The sequence below is a fragment of the Sinohyriopsis cumingii genome, chromosome 15 (assembly GCF_028554795.1).
Source record: "Sinohyriopsis cumingii isolate HCF-2022 chromosome 15, ASM2855479v2, whole genome shotgun sequence".
In the NCBI taxonomy this organism is placed as follows: domain Eukaryota; kingdom Metazoa; phylum Mollusca; class Bivalvia; order Unionida; family Unionidae; genus Sinohyriopsis; species Sinohyriopsis cumingii.
Genome location: NC_142975.1, coordinates 86,112,001 through 86,129,239, shown reverse-complemented (window position 1 = coordinate 86,129,239; position 17,239 = coordinate 86,112,001). Strand labels below are relative to the sequence as shown.

At 35.0% G+C, this 17,239-nt stretch overlaps 1 protein-coding gene across 1 annotated transcript in view; it reads left to right on the top strand.

The window, feature by feature from the left end:
• The window catches only part of LOC149782244 (uncharacterized), a 577,549-nt gene that overhangs the window by 135,465 nt on the left and 424,845 nt on the right, over positions 1-17,239 (top strand). Inside the window, exons 59-65 of the mRNA XM_089935097.1 lie at positions 1,093-1,308; positions 2,620-2,662; positions 3,957-4,129; positions 6,047-6,190; positions 7,397-7,652; positions 16,318-16,479; positions 16,999-17,153. Coding sequence (XP_089791223.1) covers positions 1,093-1,308; positions 2,620-2,662; positions 3,957-4,129; positions 6,047-6,190; positions 7,397-7,652; positions 16,318-16,479; positions 16,999-17,153 — 1,149 coding nt within the window. The remainder of the gene's footprint in view (positions 1-1,092; positions 1,309-2,619; positions 2,663-3,956; positions 4,130-6,046; positions 6,191-7,396; positions 7,653-16,317; positions 16,480-16,998; positions 17,154-17,239) is intronic.

The following is a 17,239-nucleotide window of genomic DNA, read 5'->3' as shown; positions in this document are numbered from 1 at the left end:
GGCAGGTTAACTGTCTGTTGTGTACTGAATGGTTATAGGAAATGGGTGAGGGAAATGCATGGTTTTCAGGTGAGGTCTCACCTGCAGTGGCTTATCAAGGTAATTATTGATGCATGAACAATGTACTACAGGCTGTTACTCTAAGATTACTCAAAGCCTATGACTTTCACTCTGCAATATCAGGCTTCTAGGGATGGGCAATGATAACAGCTTTTCAAGCAGGTTTTAAGAACAGTGATTTTAAAAGTGATTCTTAATAATGATTTTATTCTTAATAGAAGTGACATTAATCTGCTTTGTATCAACTTGTTTTTACCATTATTTACATTCTTTTTTCATTCTTGTATGTCTTTAGTTCTCTGTCACAGTAGGTAGGGTTTTGAGTGGATGGGTAGGTAGGTAGTTTTTTTTTTCTTCACAATGTTAGCACAATATTGGCTGTATAGTACAATTTTCATATTTTAAAATGATTGAAATTTCAGATATAAAGATTTTTAAATATGCTCACAAAAACTACAGTTAGAAATGAGGCCAAGATCACTGTTTCTGAATTTAATTCTGCATGACAGTGTTTACTTTGATTACTAGAAACTAGATGAGCTGTGTAATGACTGATTACACTCTGGTTTATTTTAGTTTCCTTATAATCATCATAAATTTGACATGCTCTCAGCTATTCAAATATAAAAGAAGTCAGTTGACTGTTGGGGCACCGGTGAGTGCTTTAATGAGAACCTACTATTTACTCAACCACTGTCATACACTTAGCATGTATCATCTTGTCCAGCATTGCTTAAAAGTAAAAACCTTTAAATAATTTCGTTTCAAAAATCATTTGCCAGAATTTGACAAAATTTGATGGAAAGCATCTTTGCTTAAGGTCTGTTAGGTTAATACATGTGATGTCAGTCCACCTTGGATGTCATGATACAAAGTATAAAAGAGGTTAAACAATTTTATCTCAAAAGCTGTTCAACAGAATTTGATCAGTTTTGATACAAGTATTCTGGCATCAATGCTTTTCAGTTTGTACATTGAAGTAACTGGATTGGGCCAATTTAATAAATTCTTTTACTATTCTCTTTTGTTCAGACTGTGCGAAACCACTCAGTGTGGATAATGTTATTTTACCGGATAACCTGCGATGCCACATTCCATCGGTTTGTACAGGGATTGATACTTGTGTGTACATCCCTTTGCTGAACAGACACTTCTCCATCAACCTGCTGTTGGATTCGTGTGAATATGTGTTCCATCTCTCCATAGAACAGCTTAAATACACAGTGCCACTGTTTGACTTTGAGTGGGGTAAGCATTTTCATCTCTCCATAGAACAGTTTAAATATACTGTGACACTGTTGGACTGTGAGTGGGGTAAGCATTTCCATCTCTCCATAGAACAGCTTAAATATACTGTGACACTGTTTGACTTTGAGTGGGTTAAGCACCTCCAAACCTCCACAGAATATCTAAATACACCTTGACACTGTTTGACTTGAAGTGGGGTAAGCACCTCCATTCCTCCATAGAACAGCTTAAATATACTGTGGCACTGTTTGACTTGAAGTGGGGTAAGCGCCTCCATCCCTCTGCAGAGAATCTAAATGCACCATGACACTGTTTGACTTTAAGTGGGGTAAGCACCTCCATCCCTCCACAGAAAATCTAAATACACCCTGACACTGTTTGACTTGGGGTGGGGTAAGCATTTTCATCTCTCCATAGAACAGCTTAAATATACCGTGACACTGTTTGACTTTGAGTGGGGTAAGCATTTTCATCTCTCCATAAAACAGCTTAAATATACCATGACACTGTTTGACTCTAAGTGGGGTAAGCACCTCCATCCCTCCACAGAAAATCTAAATACACAGTGACACTGTTTGACTTTAAGTGGGGTAAGCACCTCCAAACCTCCACAGAATATCTAAATACACCTTGACACTGTTTGACTTGAAGTGGGGTAAGCACCTCCATCCCTCCTTAGAAAAGCTAAATGCACCATGACACTGTTTGACTTGAAGTGGGGTAAGCACCTCCATCCCTCCATAGAACAGCTTAAATATACCGTGGCACTGTTTGACTTGAAGTGAGGTAAGCGCCTCCATCCCTCCACAGAAAAGCCAAATACATCGTGACACTGTTTGACTTTGAGTGGTGTAAGCATTTTTATTGTACTGTACTGTACTGTAAAAATTAGTACTTTGTACAGTAATGTACTGGACATTTTGAAAAATAAAATAAAATCCCTATGTTTTGCTTACAAATACATTTACTTGTTTCCAGTCAATGCCAGTTATGACATAGCAGATTAAAATTAAAATGAATAAAATGATTCATGTAATTCTGCAATATTTTGTATTTCTGTGAATTCATTTATTTTCAGGAGCATCCATTTGTTTTGTTTGACTTTAAAATCTTTTTGTATTAACCACAATCCAAGGAAATTGGTACGGTGCCACAATGAAAATAGTGAGTTCACTGTACTTTACATTAAGTTCTGTCCTTAAAATTAAATGATAGATTATCACTTATAAATGAATGCCTGTATATATTTGAAGAAAAAGTGAGATAACTGGGTTGAAAAAATTAAAAGTGTGTCTGTGTCATTTTTTTCAGGTGTAAAGAAACAGTTATGGCTTTATGGTGTTATTCGTACTGAGTAAGTATATATATATATATATATATATATATATATATATATATATATATATATTCATTCACACACACACATGCAAGAACAGACTTTTGTCCAACACTGGATGCAGTCATATTGTGAAATTTTTAAGAAGTGCCAAATAGCAAGAATTATAAACTGTATTTGCATTCTTAGAGTAGGAATCCAATATTCATTCGGCAGGTCAAACATAAATATCTTTTTTCTTTGTAACCAATTAATTTATTTGTTATATTTTCAATAACCTCTTGTGAGCCAGAGTTTAAAATATTTTTTTATGAAGTTTTGAAGTATTGTTATATATGGCACAACACTTTTTGGTACATGGAGCATATTATATTACAATGCTATTAGTCAGTTTATGCTTTTGTTACCAGTTTCATTTCCAAACAATAACTGGGTTGTTCACCATCTACCAGTTCAGATGAATGTGTGAACTTGCTAAGAAAGAACCCTAATGGTTTTGGGTTTAATTACTCAGAGGTCAGTATCACTGCGACTGAAAGAAGAAAAATGATTTCCCACAATAACTCCACCATTTGCAGTTACCAGATCTTTTGGATTGCTTGCATCGGATAGAAAGGAGGAACCCCATCAATTTGGGGGTGAGAGGTCAAGATCACTGACTGAATTAAAAAAACTTTCTGCACAACAACTCTTGCTCTCCATCATTCCAAATAGCAGCCAATCCTTTTTGGATTGCATGTTCTTCAGGTAAGGAAGAACCCTATTAATTTCAAATTCAGAAGGTCAAGGTATTTGATCAGAAGAAAGAAAAAGATAGTTTGTACATAATATCTTCAGTTCTCCATTATCTACTGTGATTGAACTTTGTGGATAGCTTGCACTTGAGTTAAGGAAAACTGTTGATATTGCAGTAAAAAGATCAATGGTCAAGGTCACCATGACTAAAAGAATAAATATGGTTTTTGCACAGTAGCATTAAGTTTCATCACATACCAGTGGCAAACTTTGTGGACAGCTTGCACTTGGAGTAAGAAAGAAGCCTATATATTTTGGGGTCAAATGGTCAAAGGTGAATGTCACTGTGGTTGAAGAAGAAAAATGGTTTCCATAGAATTATATTTCCATCACAGATCTGGACTGTGGCTGGTTAGCACTTAGGTTAAGGGAGAAGCTTATTAGTTCTGGTCAGAAGGTCAGAAGTCAAGTTTACTGATTGGTTTCTGCACTGAAATTTTATCATAGATGATAATTAAACTGTGTTACAGGCATATACTGTACCATTTACATTACTCATAATTAAATATAATTTCAGCTTTGTACTACGTGACCTACCTAATGATGGGATGTTTGAGTTTGAATACCTTACACTAAGCATTTGCATGGAGAGTGACGAGACTCGCCCCTGTGCCTTCCAGGTTACTCCATTCCGTGGACTTAAGCTCCCTAAACCTCTCTGCCCCAAAGGTACTGGATGGCGTGTACCAGGTAATATATTACAGCACAGCAAACATTTTACAAGCTCTAAGCAGCAGGACTGTTTACTCCTTACACTTGCACCATGTGGTACGACTCGATAGTCTTAAAATAAGTTTTGTAAAATGAAACAAATAATTCATTTCTCTAGAATACAAAGTGAACATTTCAAATGATTTACAGTATTGAATTAAATCCCAACTAGTCCTTAAATTTCTATGACAAGTCCAAAAGTATAGAGTTGCAACTTAATTTCATTGGTGTTCCGAATGAATTCCAATCATGTATATGCTGATGTACCAATAGCCTGGCTGTGTTGATGTGCTAATAGTCTTGATGTATCAGATCCGAAAATAGTGATTTGTCCAAAATTATTTATGAACACATTTTAATTCCCAAAAATAATTTAAATTAATCCTCTTAAACACTGAACACAGCTCAGAGACTGATTTTACTTTGGATGTTAAGATAGGAATACAGAATTTCTGCTTGCTTCTCCGTTATATGAAAACCTAAGTCACAGTATGAGTCCCATAATGAGAGTCAAAAGTTCAATTCTAGAACATTTTTAGTTGTCAACAATATCAGGTCTGTTACTTAAACTTAAGTAATGAACATGGGAAACCAATATTCTGAATCCAAGTAAAGATATTTACCTGCAGATAATAATAATCTTAATATTTAATCTCGTCATCATTATATGGGCTCCTGGTCCATGTGAAATATTCCAAATTTTTGTTTTCCTTGAAAAATTACTCACCATCATTGAATGTAAATATATAAAATCAGTTGCATCAGCCTTTCTTCCTTGTAAGAGGCATATCTCACGGATGTTTATATGAAATTGTAAAATAGAGTGGTTGCCATGGAAAAGGCAAGTAAATCTTGGAATCTTTTGATGATAATGAAATTGCAAGGTAAATGTCTTAACAGTTGTCAGAAGAAGATATTTCCTTGACCATTTGCATTATTGCACCTGGGGCAGAGAGAGATCCTTTCATAGTAAAATAAGACATTGAAAAAAATGGTTGAAAAATCCAGAAAAAATATTTATAAACTTATAAAATATAGAAAAATACAATATTTTTAGACATACTTTTTAAATTAGTATAATAGTTTAACATTTTTCTTCCTAACCATTAGTAATACAGTCATATAGGTCCATTTCTAAAAGCCAAGAATTGTTAAGCATACATTTTTTTGGCTTGAATTTATGACACAGATTTGGATGAATATAGTATGACTTTGAAAATCATTGCATCACATTTTAGTAAGCTCATATAGAATACCTGTTTTAAAAATCCTGCATGATGAAAAATTGGAATATATATTCAAAATTTACAAGAGAGACAAGTTATTCTTGAAATTAAGTATAAATTCACCCAAACTGACTGATAAATGGGTGAGAAAAGAGTTGTGTATTCATTATCCATGTCTCTTTTCACAGGATGATTTTGTTGCTGTAGGACACAGACAACTAATTCACTTCCCATAGACTGTATTTGTTAATGTTTGGTTACTGTACTTTTTTGGTAATATCAGTGAAACACATTTACATCCTGTGATTGATTTATCCAAGAGGAAACATTTAAAAGAATAAAAAATGTGTGCTGCACATCTTGTTTTTGTGAAACGTGCTCTTGTAGATGGCCACAAAAATGATTCCCCCTACTTCCAGGACTAACTATGCAGTGACATTGATAATAATAACATGGTTTAAGGCTCAAACCTACTGTTACGTGCACTTTACACATATGCTTCATCTAAAATACGTTACTTTTTCCGTGGTAATTTTTTTCAGCCATTCAGAGACCTTCACTCTCTCAAATACAGTACTTAATATACCAGCATACATAGGCTGGTTCCATAGCTCATTATTTCATTAGTTTGCTGTTACCGTATAAATTGAATGTTCTGCATGTTTTACAGATTTCTCCCTGACAAACTATCTGAAGGGTGTTACTTGGGACAGCAGCTCAATGGCTGGGATGCTTCTGGACACCTTGGGACTATCTGAGTACATGCAGACCCCACCATGTAGTAGGACAACTCGACCACCAGGATGGACCAATGGTATGTCTTAGAACATGGGGGTAAATATAGCCAGCTCAAACCAATATTCATTCATTTGCTCAGTTTGGTTCTGGTGGGGTTCAGATGTCTTTGGTTTTGATTCCATAACAATACCCATACCTGTATTTGAGTTCCTTACAGTACCCTCACCCCAAAATCACCTGACTGCCACTTACCCCCAGCCACCCCCATGTCTCACTTTTGGAGCAATCCTAAAATTAACCAAAGATCCAGATTCATGATTTTTGGTGACATTAAATTTCATGCACATCATTTGACAGTTATCCATTTATTATTCATATTATATTAATTGCAAATAAATTGTTTCCAACTTATTAAAAATATTTTTTATTAATATTATATTTATCACAAATAAATGGTTTTCAATTTATTACAAATGTTTATTATTAATATAATATTTATTACAAGTAAATTGTTTCCAATTTATTACAAATGTTTACTATTAATATAATATTTATTACAAATAGTTTCTGATTTATTACAAATTTTTATTATTAATATTATGTTTATTACAATTCTGTGATTATTGACAAAGTATTGAGCTTGAGCATGTACTTGTGTCAGGGAGCTGTCATAAGTCTTTGTGATTATGTCCTAGGTCAGAGTACAAGGTCTATTTTGTTCAAGTATGTTTTGAGTATGGGCATCTTAAAGGATTTTAGGGGGAAAAACAAGTCTTGTCTCATTTTATTTTCTTTGTTTTTAAACATCACTTTTCGATATTTATCTTTTCTGTCCTTAACATGAAGTTAAAAAGGTCCTACTTTTAAAAACAGGTGGTGCATCATGGGAAAGGATTTATTAGCAGTCATCTTATGAGCACTATATTTTCAAAATTTAGCAAAAACTGAAACATGCATTGACAGTAAATTGCAGATATTTAATACATAATTTGTGAAACTTTAATGTTAATTAAACAGATAGCTTACGTTGATTACATACATCTATACGTTGAATTAATTTATTTTTGAAATATCAGTTTTCATTCACTTGTTAAAGATTTAATTTGCATGGATACCTAAATTCATAGATTGGCAAAGGGTAACATTTTTTCCCAAGAAAGATAATTGTGTTTGGGGTCTTTAAATTTGTACTTTGTAGTAACCATCAAATCCCCTTAAAATTGGTACACCACAGAAAATAGTGAGTACACAGGACGCTGAACAATCATTTGGATTCTTTCAGAATGCCGACGTATATCATCAAATCTCTCAGCTATCCCAGAATATGCCTCATGTCTCCTCAAAGACACCTGTGCAGCTGTAGATTGCTGTGTGGATGTAGGATTCATCCGTAGATCGATCAATTTCTTGTTTGAGATTGATCCCTGCAATTTCAAGCTGAGTCTTGGAATTGAGAAATTAAAGCTGGAAAAGACGATGTTTGATTTTGATTGGGGAGTGGAGCAGCATTACTCACTACTAGGAGTGGCTAGGATAGAGTAAGTTTTATAGATGGACCCGTTTTCTTTAGATGCTTTTATGGTTACTTAGTTGGAGCATGCAATTGTACAGTGGCATGTCATATATGTGGTTAGTTGGCAAGAGCAGCGCAAATTATTTATATACTAGTAGTGAAAAGTTTTGGATTTCTAAAATGGAAGAAACTTTGTGGATGGTTTGATACAATATACCCATGTGGAATATATATATATATATATATATATATATATATATATATATATATATATATATATATATATATATATATAATGTTTCACATGTACAGTTGGCCAAAGTGTCAAGTTATTTGATATGTGAATATATCTTGATGTGTACAGTTTATGTTTGCTAAATAGGTTAGTGTGACCTAATTTTGCTAGAGTAGCTAAGTGTGAGCTACAGTTCATTCTTCATTTATCTTCAGTTTCTCCATCTAATACATTCCCTGATCAAATTAAAATAAGAAAAATAAACTCTGATAACACTGCAGTCTAGCCCTTCTGGTGTGTCTAATCTGTCTCTAAATGCAATAGACAAATGGAAGAAATTCTCATTGGTGGGTGGTTACCCATCAATCAGATGTTTACTATTTTAAGGTTTTGCTGTGGCACACCACACTATCTCTTGTTATCCAAAGAAATGAATTTTAATTTTACCACCGTATAGAAGATCAGCATAATAGCAGAGTTGCTGACAGGGAGAACAAATGAGAAAAGCACAAAACATTAGTAGTGATGTGTGAGAACTCGTTCAAATTAGTTAAAAGTTGTGCATATAGAAATCCACTCTGCATAATATTAAATAAATATAAAGTGTTTGCTCAACTGTTAAGAGAAACTGAATAAATTAGAATTTAAAAGTAAATTATAAATTATGGATAATTATTGTATCAAAATACCTCCATCTATTCAGAAGTGATCAGATGTAGGTAAATATGTGATGTATGGAAATTTCACTACCATATCTACCATATATCTTGGGACAAGATAAGATGATTTTTTTTCCCCTGTCCCATAACTTAATGGTTAAACTTTTTGTCATCTAGATCTTATTCCCCAGAACTTACGAACACAAAAATTGTGTTGAATTTGCAACTTCCCACCCTTGCATGTTTCAGTAAAGTAGATAAATAGAATGCTTATTTGATAACACACTGACCTCTGACCATCTACCAGAGAAAATCTGGATCCATGGCATTCAAAAGCTTTCTTTTTTGAAAGTCATTTATATTCATTCTGCTGGTACCACACACAATTGGACTTGTACAGCGTCATCTACGTAAGATTGAATAACAAAGTCATGAATCACTCTTTCGCTAATGCCCTGACAGCTTCTTTCAGTTTTGATCTTGTGAGAGGATATGCCTTTCTCTGCTCAGCTTCACTTGAGTCTCGTTCTTTGAACTTTATGCTCACTGCCATTTAGGGGTGAAATTATTCATCAGTACATCGATGTATTAATATTATTGCTGTACATATCAATACAAGTGGTGGAAAATCAATACAATATGATCCTTAACACATGCAAGTTATTTTAATCTTCAGAATCAAGAATTTTATTAGTTGTTGGCCTTGTTACCTTGTTCTTTAAAATGAGAATTGATCTGAGACAGCTGTTCCAGGAACAAGCACTCAGTTTTGTTAGTGAAAATGGACTAGACAACAAACACTTGCAACTACAAATTGACAGGTGACTTGATTCATAATATTTCTACCCTGAAGTTAAGAAGTAAAGATACTTTACAGTTATTGTGCTGTTCTTATTTGTAATTGCTTTTGCGGCCTAGTGGTTAAAGTATCTGCCTTGGATGTGGGAGGTCGTGGGTTCGAACCCCAGCCAAGTCATACCAAAGACTTATAAAAATGGTACTAGTCAGCCTGGTGTCAGGATAATGTTTGGGTGGGACATGATGTTACATGTATGCAGCATGATGCTCTAGTGTTAGATATCACTATAAACTGCCACACTGCAGTCATCATAGTGATATGACTGACAAATTAGTTACATTTTTAAAAAAAATCCAAATCCATTTGCTTTTGTCATATGTGATTTTGATTGGACATATTCCATTTTACCAGAGAAATATTTTAGTGCTATTACACTTCAAAGTCATTTTGATAGCATGGTTTTCATTTTTTAAATTCATATGTATATTTATTTCAGTGCACTTCTTCATTAACACAGATAACAACCTGTAAATGCTCAAAAGTGTTAGATTATGGCTGGTCGAGCTGTCTTTGGTACACCAAACTGACTGCTGACCAACTGGTCCCGCCATACAAATGAGTTTTATATACGATTACAGTATAGTTGGGAGGCTGTTATCTATAACTGGTGAGTGAGCCATCCATGTACCACATAGTTGGCAGGTTGTATCAACCATACCACACCAGCTGGCCAGACCACAAGGTATGTACCATCCTTGGTACACTAGTCTGACTGCTGCCTAACTGGTCCAGCCATCCATGTACCACATAGTTGGCAGGTTGTACCAACCATACCAAACCAGCTGGCCATACCACAAGGTATGTACCATCTTTGGTACACTAGTCTGACTGCTGCCTAACTGGTCCAGCCATCCACATACCACATAGTTGGCAGGTTGTACCAACCATACCAAACCAGCTGGCCATACCACAAGGTATGTACCATCTTTGGTACACTAGTCTGACTGCTGCCTAACTGGTCCAGCCATCCATGTACCACATAGTTGGCAGGTTGTACCAACCATACCAAACCAGCTGGCCATACCACAAGGTATGTACCATCCTTGGTACACTAGTGTGACTGCTGCCTAACTGGTCAAGCCATCCATGTACCACATAGTTGGCAGGTTGTACCAACCTTACCACACCAGCTGGCCAGACCACAAGGTATGTGCCATCTTTGGTACGCTAGTCTGACTGCTGCCTAACTGGTCCAGCCATGAGAATAAACTTTGTACATTTAAGAGTCTTTGATTTCGGAGTGGCAAGCTGGCTGACCGATTGACTGGACCAACCATTTTTATGAAGTTTATAGGGAACCAGCATTACTTGTGGAGCCATCTGACCAAGCTGGCCCACTGGACCAGCATTTCATAATGTAATTGCAACTGATGGCATAACTGACAGGCAAAATGATTATACATGCTGATGATTCTGAATCATCATTTCCTGCTGATGTGGGTGATGAAACTGCAATGCTGGAACATGCCAATCTGATAATGAAATAGATGGAATTTAGTTCATGGCAATGATAGAAATATGTCTTGTTCTGAGTTATCCACTTTTGTCAAGGCATGGAATGGAGAAAACAAGAAGCAGAAGAGTTGCCATTTCAGCACAGTCTCCTGTCTCATCTTGACCTTGATAGATAACATATATGAGATATGACGGTTGTTGCCTTAGAATCCACAGATGAATTCTCACTGATAGGTTTCTGTTGTTTTCACTTGACTAAGTGAATTACAGGCAGTCATATACACCTAGTTTCAGAGGCAGGCAGGGAGGGGAGAGAGAGCAACACAGTTTTTCCTTCCCCAACATTTCTGTCATACATCTGTATACACCCTCACACACACCCTAGTAACCATGACCCACTCCCCTTTCATCAGATTTTTGGATCAGCTATTTTCAGAAATGAAGGATGGTCCAAACTTTGTCGGTGGGTCTCTGGATTTTGTTATATGAACCCCTCCACTTTCATCATCCTACCTTCTTAAAGGAACCCCAAAAATATTTTTACACAAGATCTAGTTTTTCTGCTTTTAAAGCGTTGTTTAGATAATTTGAAAACTGCACACTCAGGGCTTTTTCTCCAGAACATTTCAAAACAGTTATGAAATTCAATGGTATTTGAGACTTGTGATAGAGATGTGACAAATACAACATCAGTCTTGACATGTTTGGCCCATAGTTCCATATACTGGTACATATAGCCCAAATCTAAGGTCATTCCCTGGAAGATTAGGATGTCCACCACAGGGATGGTGACATTCCTGCATGATACACCACAAAAACATTTGGTAATTTTGGCTTTTGTTCATGACCTGTATAACTTTAATATCTTCGTTGTGTTATGAATAATCAGTGTAGAGAAGCTGGACCCTGACCCTTCTCATTAATTTGGTCAGTCTAGTTATGGAATGCTGTACACATATCAACTTGGCATCTTTCTCATAAACACATCGAAAGAATCATCCATGTTTTGGAGAAGATATCAACACAGATGTTGAAATTCGACCTTCAGTAAGATGTTAGACCAAGTCATATCCAAGTGTATGACATTTTCCATTGAGAAGGCAGTGTTCTAGGATAACATACTATGAAACTACTCAGTAAGTATGGGTTTTTCATGTGGACAACATTCTTTTGCATACCAGGGCCCAGCAACATGGAATGAATTGCCTACTGAACACAAAGACAGTGATTGCATTCAAGAGTGCTGTTAAAACTCACCTATTTTGACTGCAAGAACAAACTTAAAGACCTAATAATGTTTCCTATCTTAAATATTTTCAGCATGTTTTTTGTTTTCTAATTTCATGATATTTTTTTGTAATCATATTATATATGGGTTTTTTGTTATAGGTGTTGTTTAATGTTGTAAAGCATTTAGAGCTTCTAAAGATTAGGCACTATACAAAGTCCTTATTGTTATTATTATTATTATTATTAATATTGAGCTTGGCATAGCAACCTTTTAGCATCCTGCCACCCTTTGCTATCATGTGCGACATTGATTAATCTCTAATTTGGAATGTAACTTGTTGGCAGGGTCAAGTTACCAACAATCACCAGTGTCTTGCTGAAAATTGATGCTCCTAATTCTGGCAATTGTTTTTTTTTACAGTTTTGTTGTTCATGATCTGAAGGCAAGAAACACATTGCTTCTGAACCTTTCAGTATTGGTCAGCTTTGACTCGAGTGGGAATTGCTTGCTGAGCTCATTTGGCAAGTGTAACTACACATTTCCAGTTTTTGTCAACAAAGAGATTCCAAAACCCACCTGCTCTTGGGGCATGGACTTCAAAATTCCAGGTAAATTTTACATTGAGACATATATCTGAAAGAGATGTGGCCATTAATTGTTTAGACAAAATCAAGGTCCAAAAATGGTTGCCAGTGAAAGAAAAAAGGCATCGAAAATGAATCCAAATAAAGTGCAAAATTAACATAAATGAAATCCAAAATGAACACAAATGAAATAATGAAAGAAATATGACAGAAACAGGAACTACAAGAATAAGAAATAAAATTTGCTGATGAATATTCAACAATTATAATTTTACATTTATTGCAGTTGCATATATATTTCATTGTCACATGCCTTTTCAAAAAGATGTTGAGGACATAGTATCTATATTTTGATTAGTCTATCCATCAACTTTAAGGTCATTTGAAGTTAAGGATTGAAACTTAATGAACTTTTTGTGTCATCATTAGAAGATACTGTGTTACTTACTATTTTGGGGTCATTGCCTAATATTTTCAGTTATCTGTCAACAATTCTTTATTCGCCATAATCTTAAACTCCTTGTTGGCTTGGGGATGTAGTAGCATGGTGCATACTTTTGCAAGTCCAGCAGGTGAAAATCTGATCAAATGCCATATTTATAAATACTTGCTATTAGCGAGGGAAAGAGGAAAATATGGAGATCTCTTTCTTCTCCATTAAATCAATATGGAATATGGTACAGAAAAGCAATGGCAGCTGTGTTAAGTGCTTTATGAAATCTGATTAATTGGTTACAATCCTCCTAGCATTGTCAAATACACTGGCTGAAACTTGATTTATAATCTTCTCACAAGAATGCTATTCAGAAAACTTCCACCATATAAAAAACCAATGGAGAAGACTCATTTAAACTTAAAATTTCAGAGTTAGGTATTATCCTTTCTGAAAGCAGTCCTCAGAGTGAGCACAGCATATTGGCAGTCACCCTTTTTAGCGTCAAAATTAACATAGTGAATGCCTTTACCTAAGAACTGTCTCCTTTTTATATGCTGATGACTTTACAATTTGCATTAGATCAAAGAATATGTGTACTGTTGAATATAAGCAACAGGTATGTTTAATTAGAGTTGATCACACAAGGGCTGGAAAAAATCAGTTCCTATTTTCAAAATCTTAAACTGTTTGTATGTACTTTTGCAGATTACATTGAATTTATGAGTCCAAACTATATTCTGATCTGTTACTGCTGTTGTGGAGGAGATCAGATTTGTAGGACTTGCTGTTGACTAACTAACATTTATTCTGCATGTTGGATACCTCAAGGATCAATGTCAAATAGTCCCAGATTTGATTAATGGCAAACACATATTGTTGAGCAGACAGGAAGGTCTTGTTCCAACTATAGAGGATAATACCTTGATTGTGTATGATTCAGCTTGTAAATCTTGCCTCCACATCACTTATCTAATGCACAATCAGCAACTTTGACTTTGGGTACATTTTGAACTTCTCCTGCAGAAAGCCTTTATATTGAAGTAAATGAACCATGAGCTGATATCAGACAAACAAACAGCTTTCTAATTTACAGTACTCACAAACTGTCTTCCAAGCTATCTAATGGAGGTCCTGTTATCAAGTTCAAAGTTGTGACTTTCTTTCCCTTCCCAACTATAATTGTACAGCATGTTAAGATTAAGGGATGTTGACCTCACCATGATTGGCAAGGGAGAAAAATTCATTGAATTCCTTTGTTTATTGTAAATTTGTTGCTGATTTTACAATCCTGTGAATTTTTATTTTATTTAAATGTACACTGTAATTAAGACATGACATAATCAATAGTTCTTTGCATTTAATGCTATCAAAAATAGAAATCCTGGCTTTTGTAAATGCATTCAGAATGAAAAGAAAATGAAAGAAACAAATGGAAGTGATAAATGAAAACTCAGAATGCATTTATAACTCATAAAAAAATAATGACATGGTAGCAGAAATGCTTTTGTGAATGGAATGAACTAGAACACAAAGGAAATAGAGCGTTAATGCAAATGATGTGCAGATAAAATGCAAATTAAATGCAGATTTGGTAACAATACCCATTTCAGGGAATGCATATGGCTGTGAACCACTCAGAATTTGCCAATAATTTATTTAGTCCTGATATTAATTAGCCCAATAAAATTCTAATTAGTGTATATTTTACTATTTCATTTGTAGAAATTACTATGGATATGATGTGAAAACCAGTTGGATCTTCTAGTCCTTGTTTTAATCATCATGTATTATTATATTGCCAAACTGCTATTGCTACTATTAATTATCATCATCATCATCTTCATCATAATCATCATCATCGATATATGTATTGAATACCTATGTTAATTCTGCACAGGCTTCTCCCTGACAAGCTGGATGGCATCACAGGGCCTAACAGGCACATTGACTAGCACTGCCACTCAGCTTCTTCTAGAACAACTTGGGATCAAAGAGTACCTTTTGGATAAACAGTGTCAGCATACAACTTCCCCCTGGTCTGGTGCAGATTCTAAGGGTTGGTCAGCAGGTAAATCTGTAGATTTTGTGTTTTTTTTCAGTAATTATTTCCTTTTGTCTTGTCTTCTTAAATTGACTTAATACAATTTCTATAGATCTCTCAGGTGGCCTAGTGGTTAGAGCATCTGCCTCGGATGCAGGAGGTTATGGGTTCGATCCCCGACTGAGTCATACCAAAGACTTACAAAACTGGTAATAACAGCTGCCTCGCTAGGTGCTCAGCATTAAGAGGTTAGTGTTAGGACTGGTTGGCCTGGTGTCAGGATAATGTGACTGGGTGGGACATCATGCTACATGTCTGCAGCATGATGCCCCAGTGCTAGACATCACTATAAATTGCCACACTGCAGACATCATAGCGATATGACTGAAAAATTGTTAACTTCTACACTACAGATATTGTATTGATATGACTGAAATTTTTTTAAAGCTACATTAAAAATCCAAATCACACACACACACACACACACACACACACACACAATTTGTATAACCCAGCAAAATAAGTTTGGGGAAGTAAGTTTATCAGCCATGTTCCCATCTTGTTATAAAATTGTATTTACATTTCATATCTTGAAGAGTAGTCCATGAGCAGTACTGACAGATTTAGTTGGGATAAAGTTCTAGGTATTCAAAATAATTGAAAGTCTCCAATTTCATTTTCAGTACCTGATATTAGGAACCATAGTTATGAATTTTGAATAATGGCTGTGCTTCACAATGCACATTTGATATCCTATATTTAAAAATCTGATTTATGTCTGTAAATTGCCCGGGTTTCTGTGTTTATATGTACAGTATAGACTGTAACATTTTAGCAAAATATAACTAACACTATAACAACACATTTTAAAACTATAACAACACATTTAATGAAAAGGATTCCATCTGAATTTTACCTGGGTGCTTTAGTCTTATGTGATCATCATGGAACATAATGGTTATTTTGTGTTTTGTTATAAAAATTCCACCATCTTTGAAAATAGGGAACATTGAATAAAAAACAAACAAACGTACAATATTTCAGAAGAATATTATATCCGTTTCCACAAACCCAACGTAATCTGTCAATATTTCAGAGTGTCCTAGGGCTATAAATGTGAAGGATCTGGATCCAGCAGTGATGCGTTGCCATATTCCCAATGATTGTGCCAGCTTCTTCTGCTGTGTCAGGGTGGCTGCTCTGAACCAATACTTCCAGACATCTTTACATTTGGACACCAACACTTTCAAGCTTACTGTGTCAGTAGAGAAGTTTCGATTAGAACTCAACCTGTTCGACATTGAGTGGGAGAAAGTACAACACTTGTACTTGTTTGGACTGATCAGAATAGAGTAGGTTTTGTAATTGACTAATCTCATTCTTACTCATCTTGATGTATAAATCCTGTAGAGCTGGGTAATTAATTTACCCATAATCTATTGGGAACAACTTAAATAAACAATAATAGTAACTTTGTTTCTTAATCTGATTCAGTTTGAATCCATTATTAAAATATGTTTTCAGTTCAGAACCATTTTGCAAATATGGAGACAGGATTTTTTTTCTTTCTTAAATCTGTAATTTGCCGTCTGTGTATATGACAGTGTTGTTTGTATATTTTCTTTACCATAAAACAGTTTGATTACTTCATAATCATTGAAAATAAATCATAATACAGTGTTTTTTAAAATAACATTTGAAATGGGGCAGTGTTCTAACCTTGAATCAATTAGTTGACAGTTTGTTGATTCATTCAGTTAAACACATTTCCTAAACATGAATAGGTGTGAAAGTTTGTTGATTCATTCAGTTAAACACTACTGTGAATCGCTTTCTTAATATTAGAAATTTGTTCATAACTTTGTTTTCAGCTACACTCTGAAGGATCTTGTGAATGAGAGAGCTGTCTTACTGACTTACAGTGTCAGCATCTGTTTGTCGGATACCTGTACACAAATTCCAGTTGTGGGCAATGCCAAAGTCCCCAAACCAGCTCTCAACTGGGATTTGCCTCCATTAGATCCAAGTAAGTGGATTGAAACAACATATTTTTTATACATATTTCTGACTTGAAAAAGTAACAAGTCTTAAGCATAAATAACCACATATATC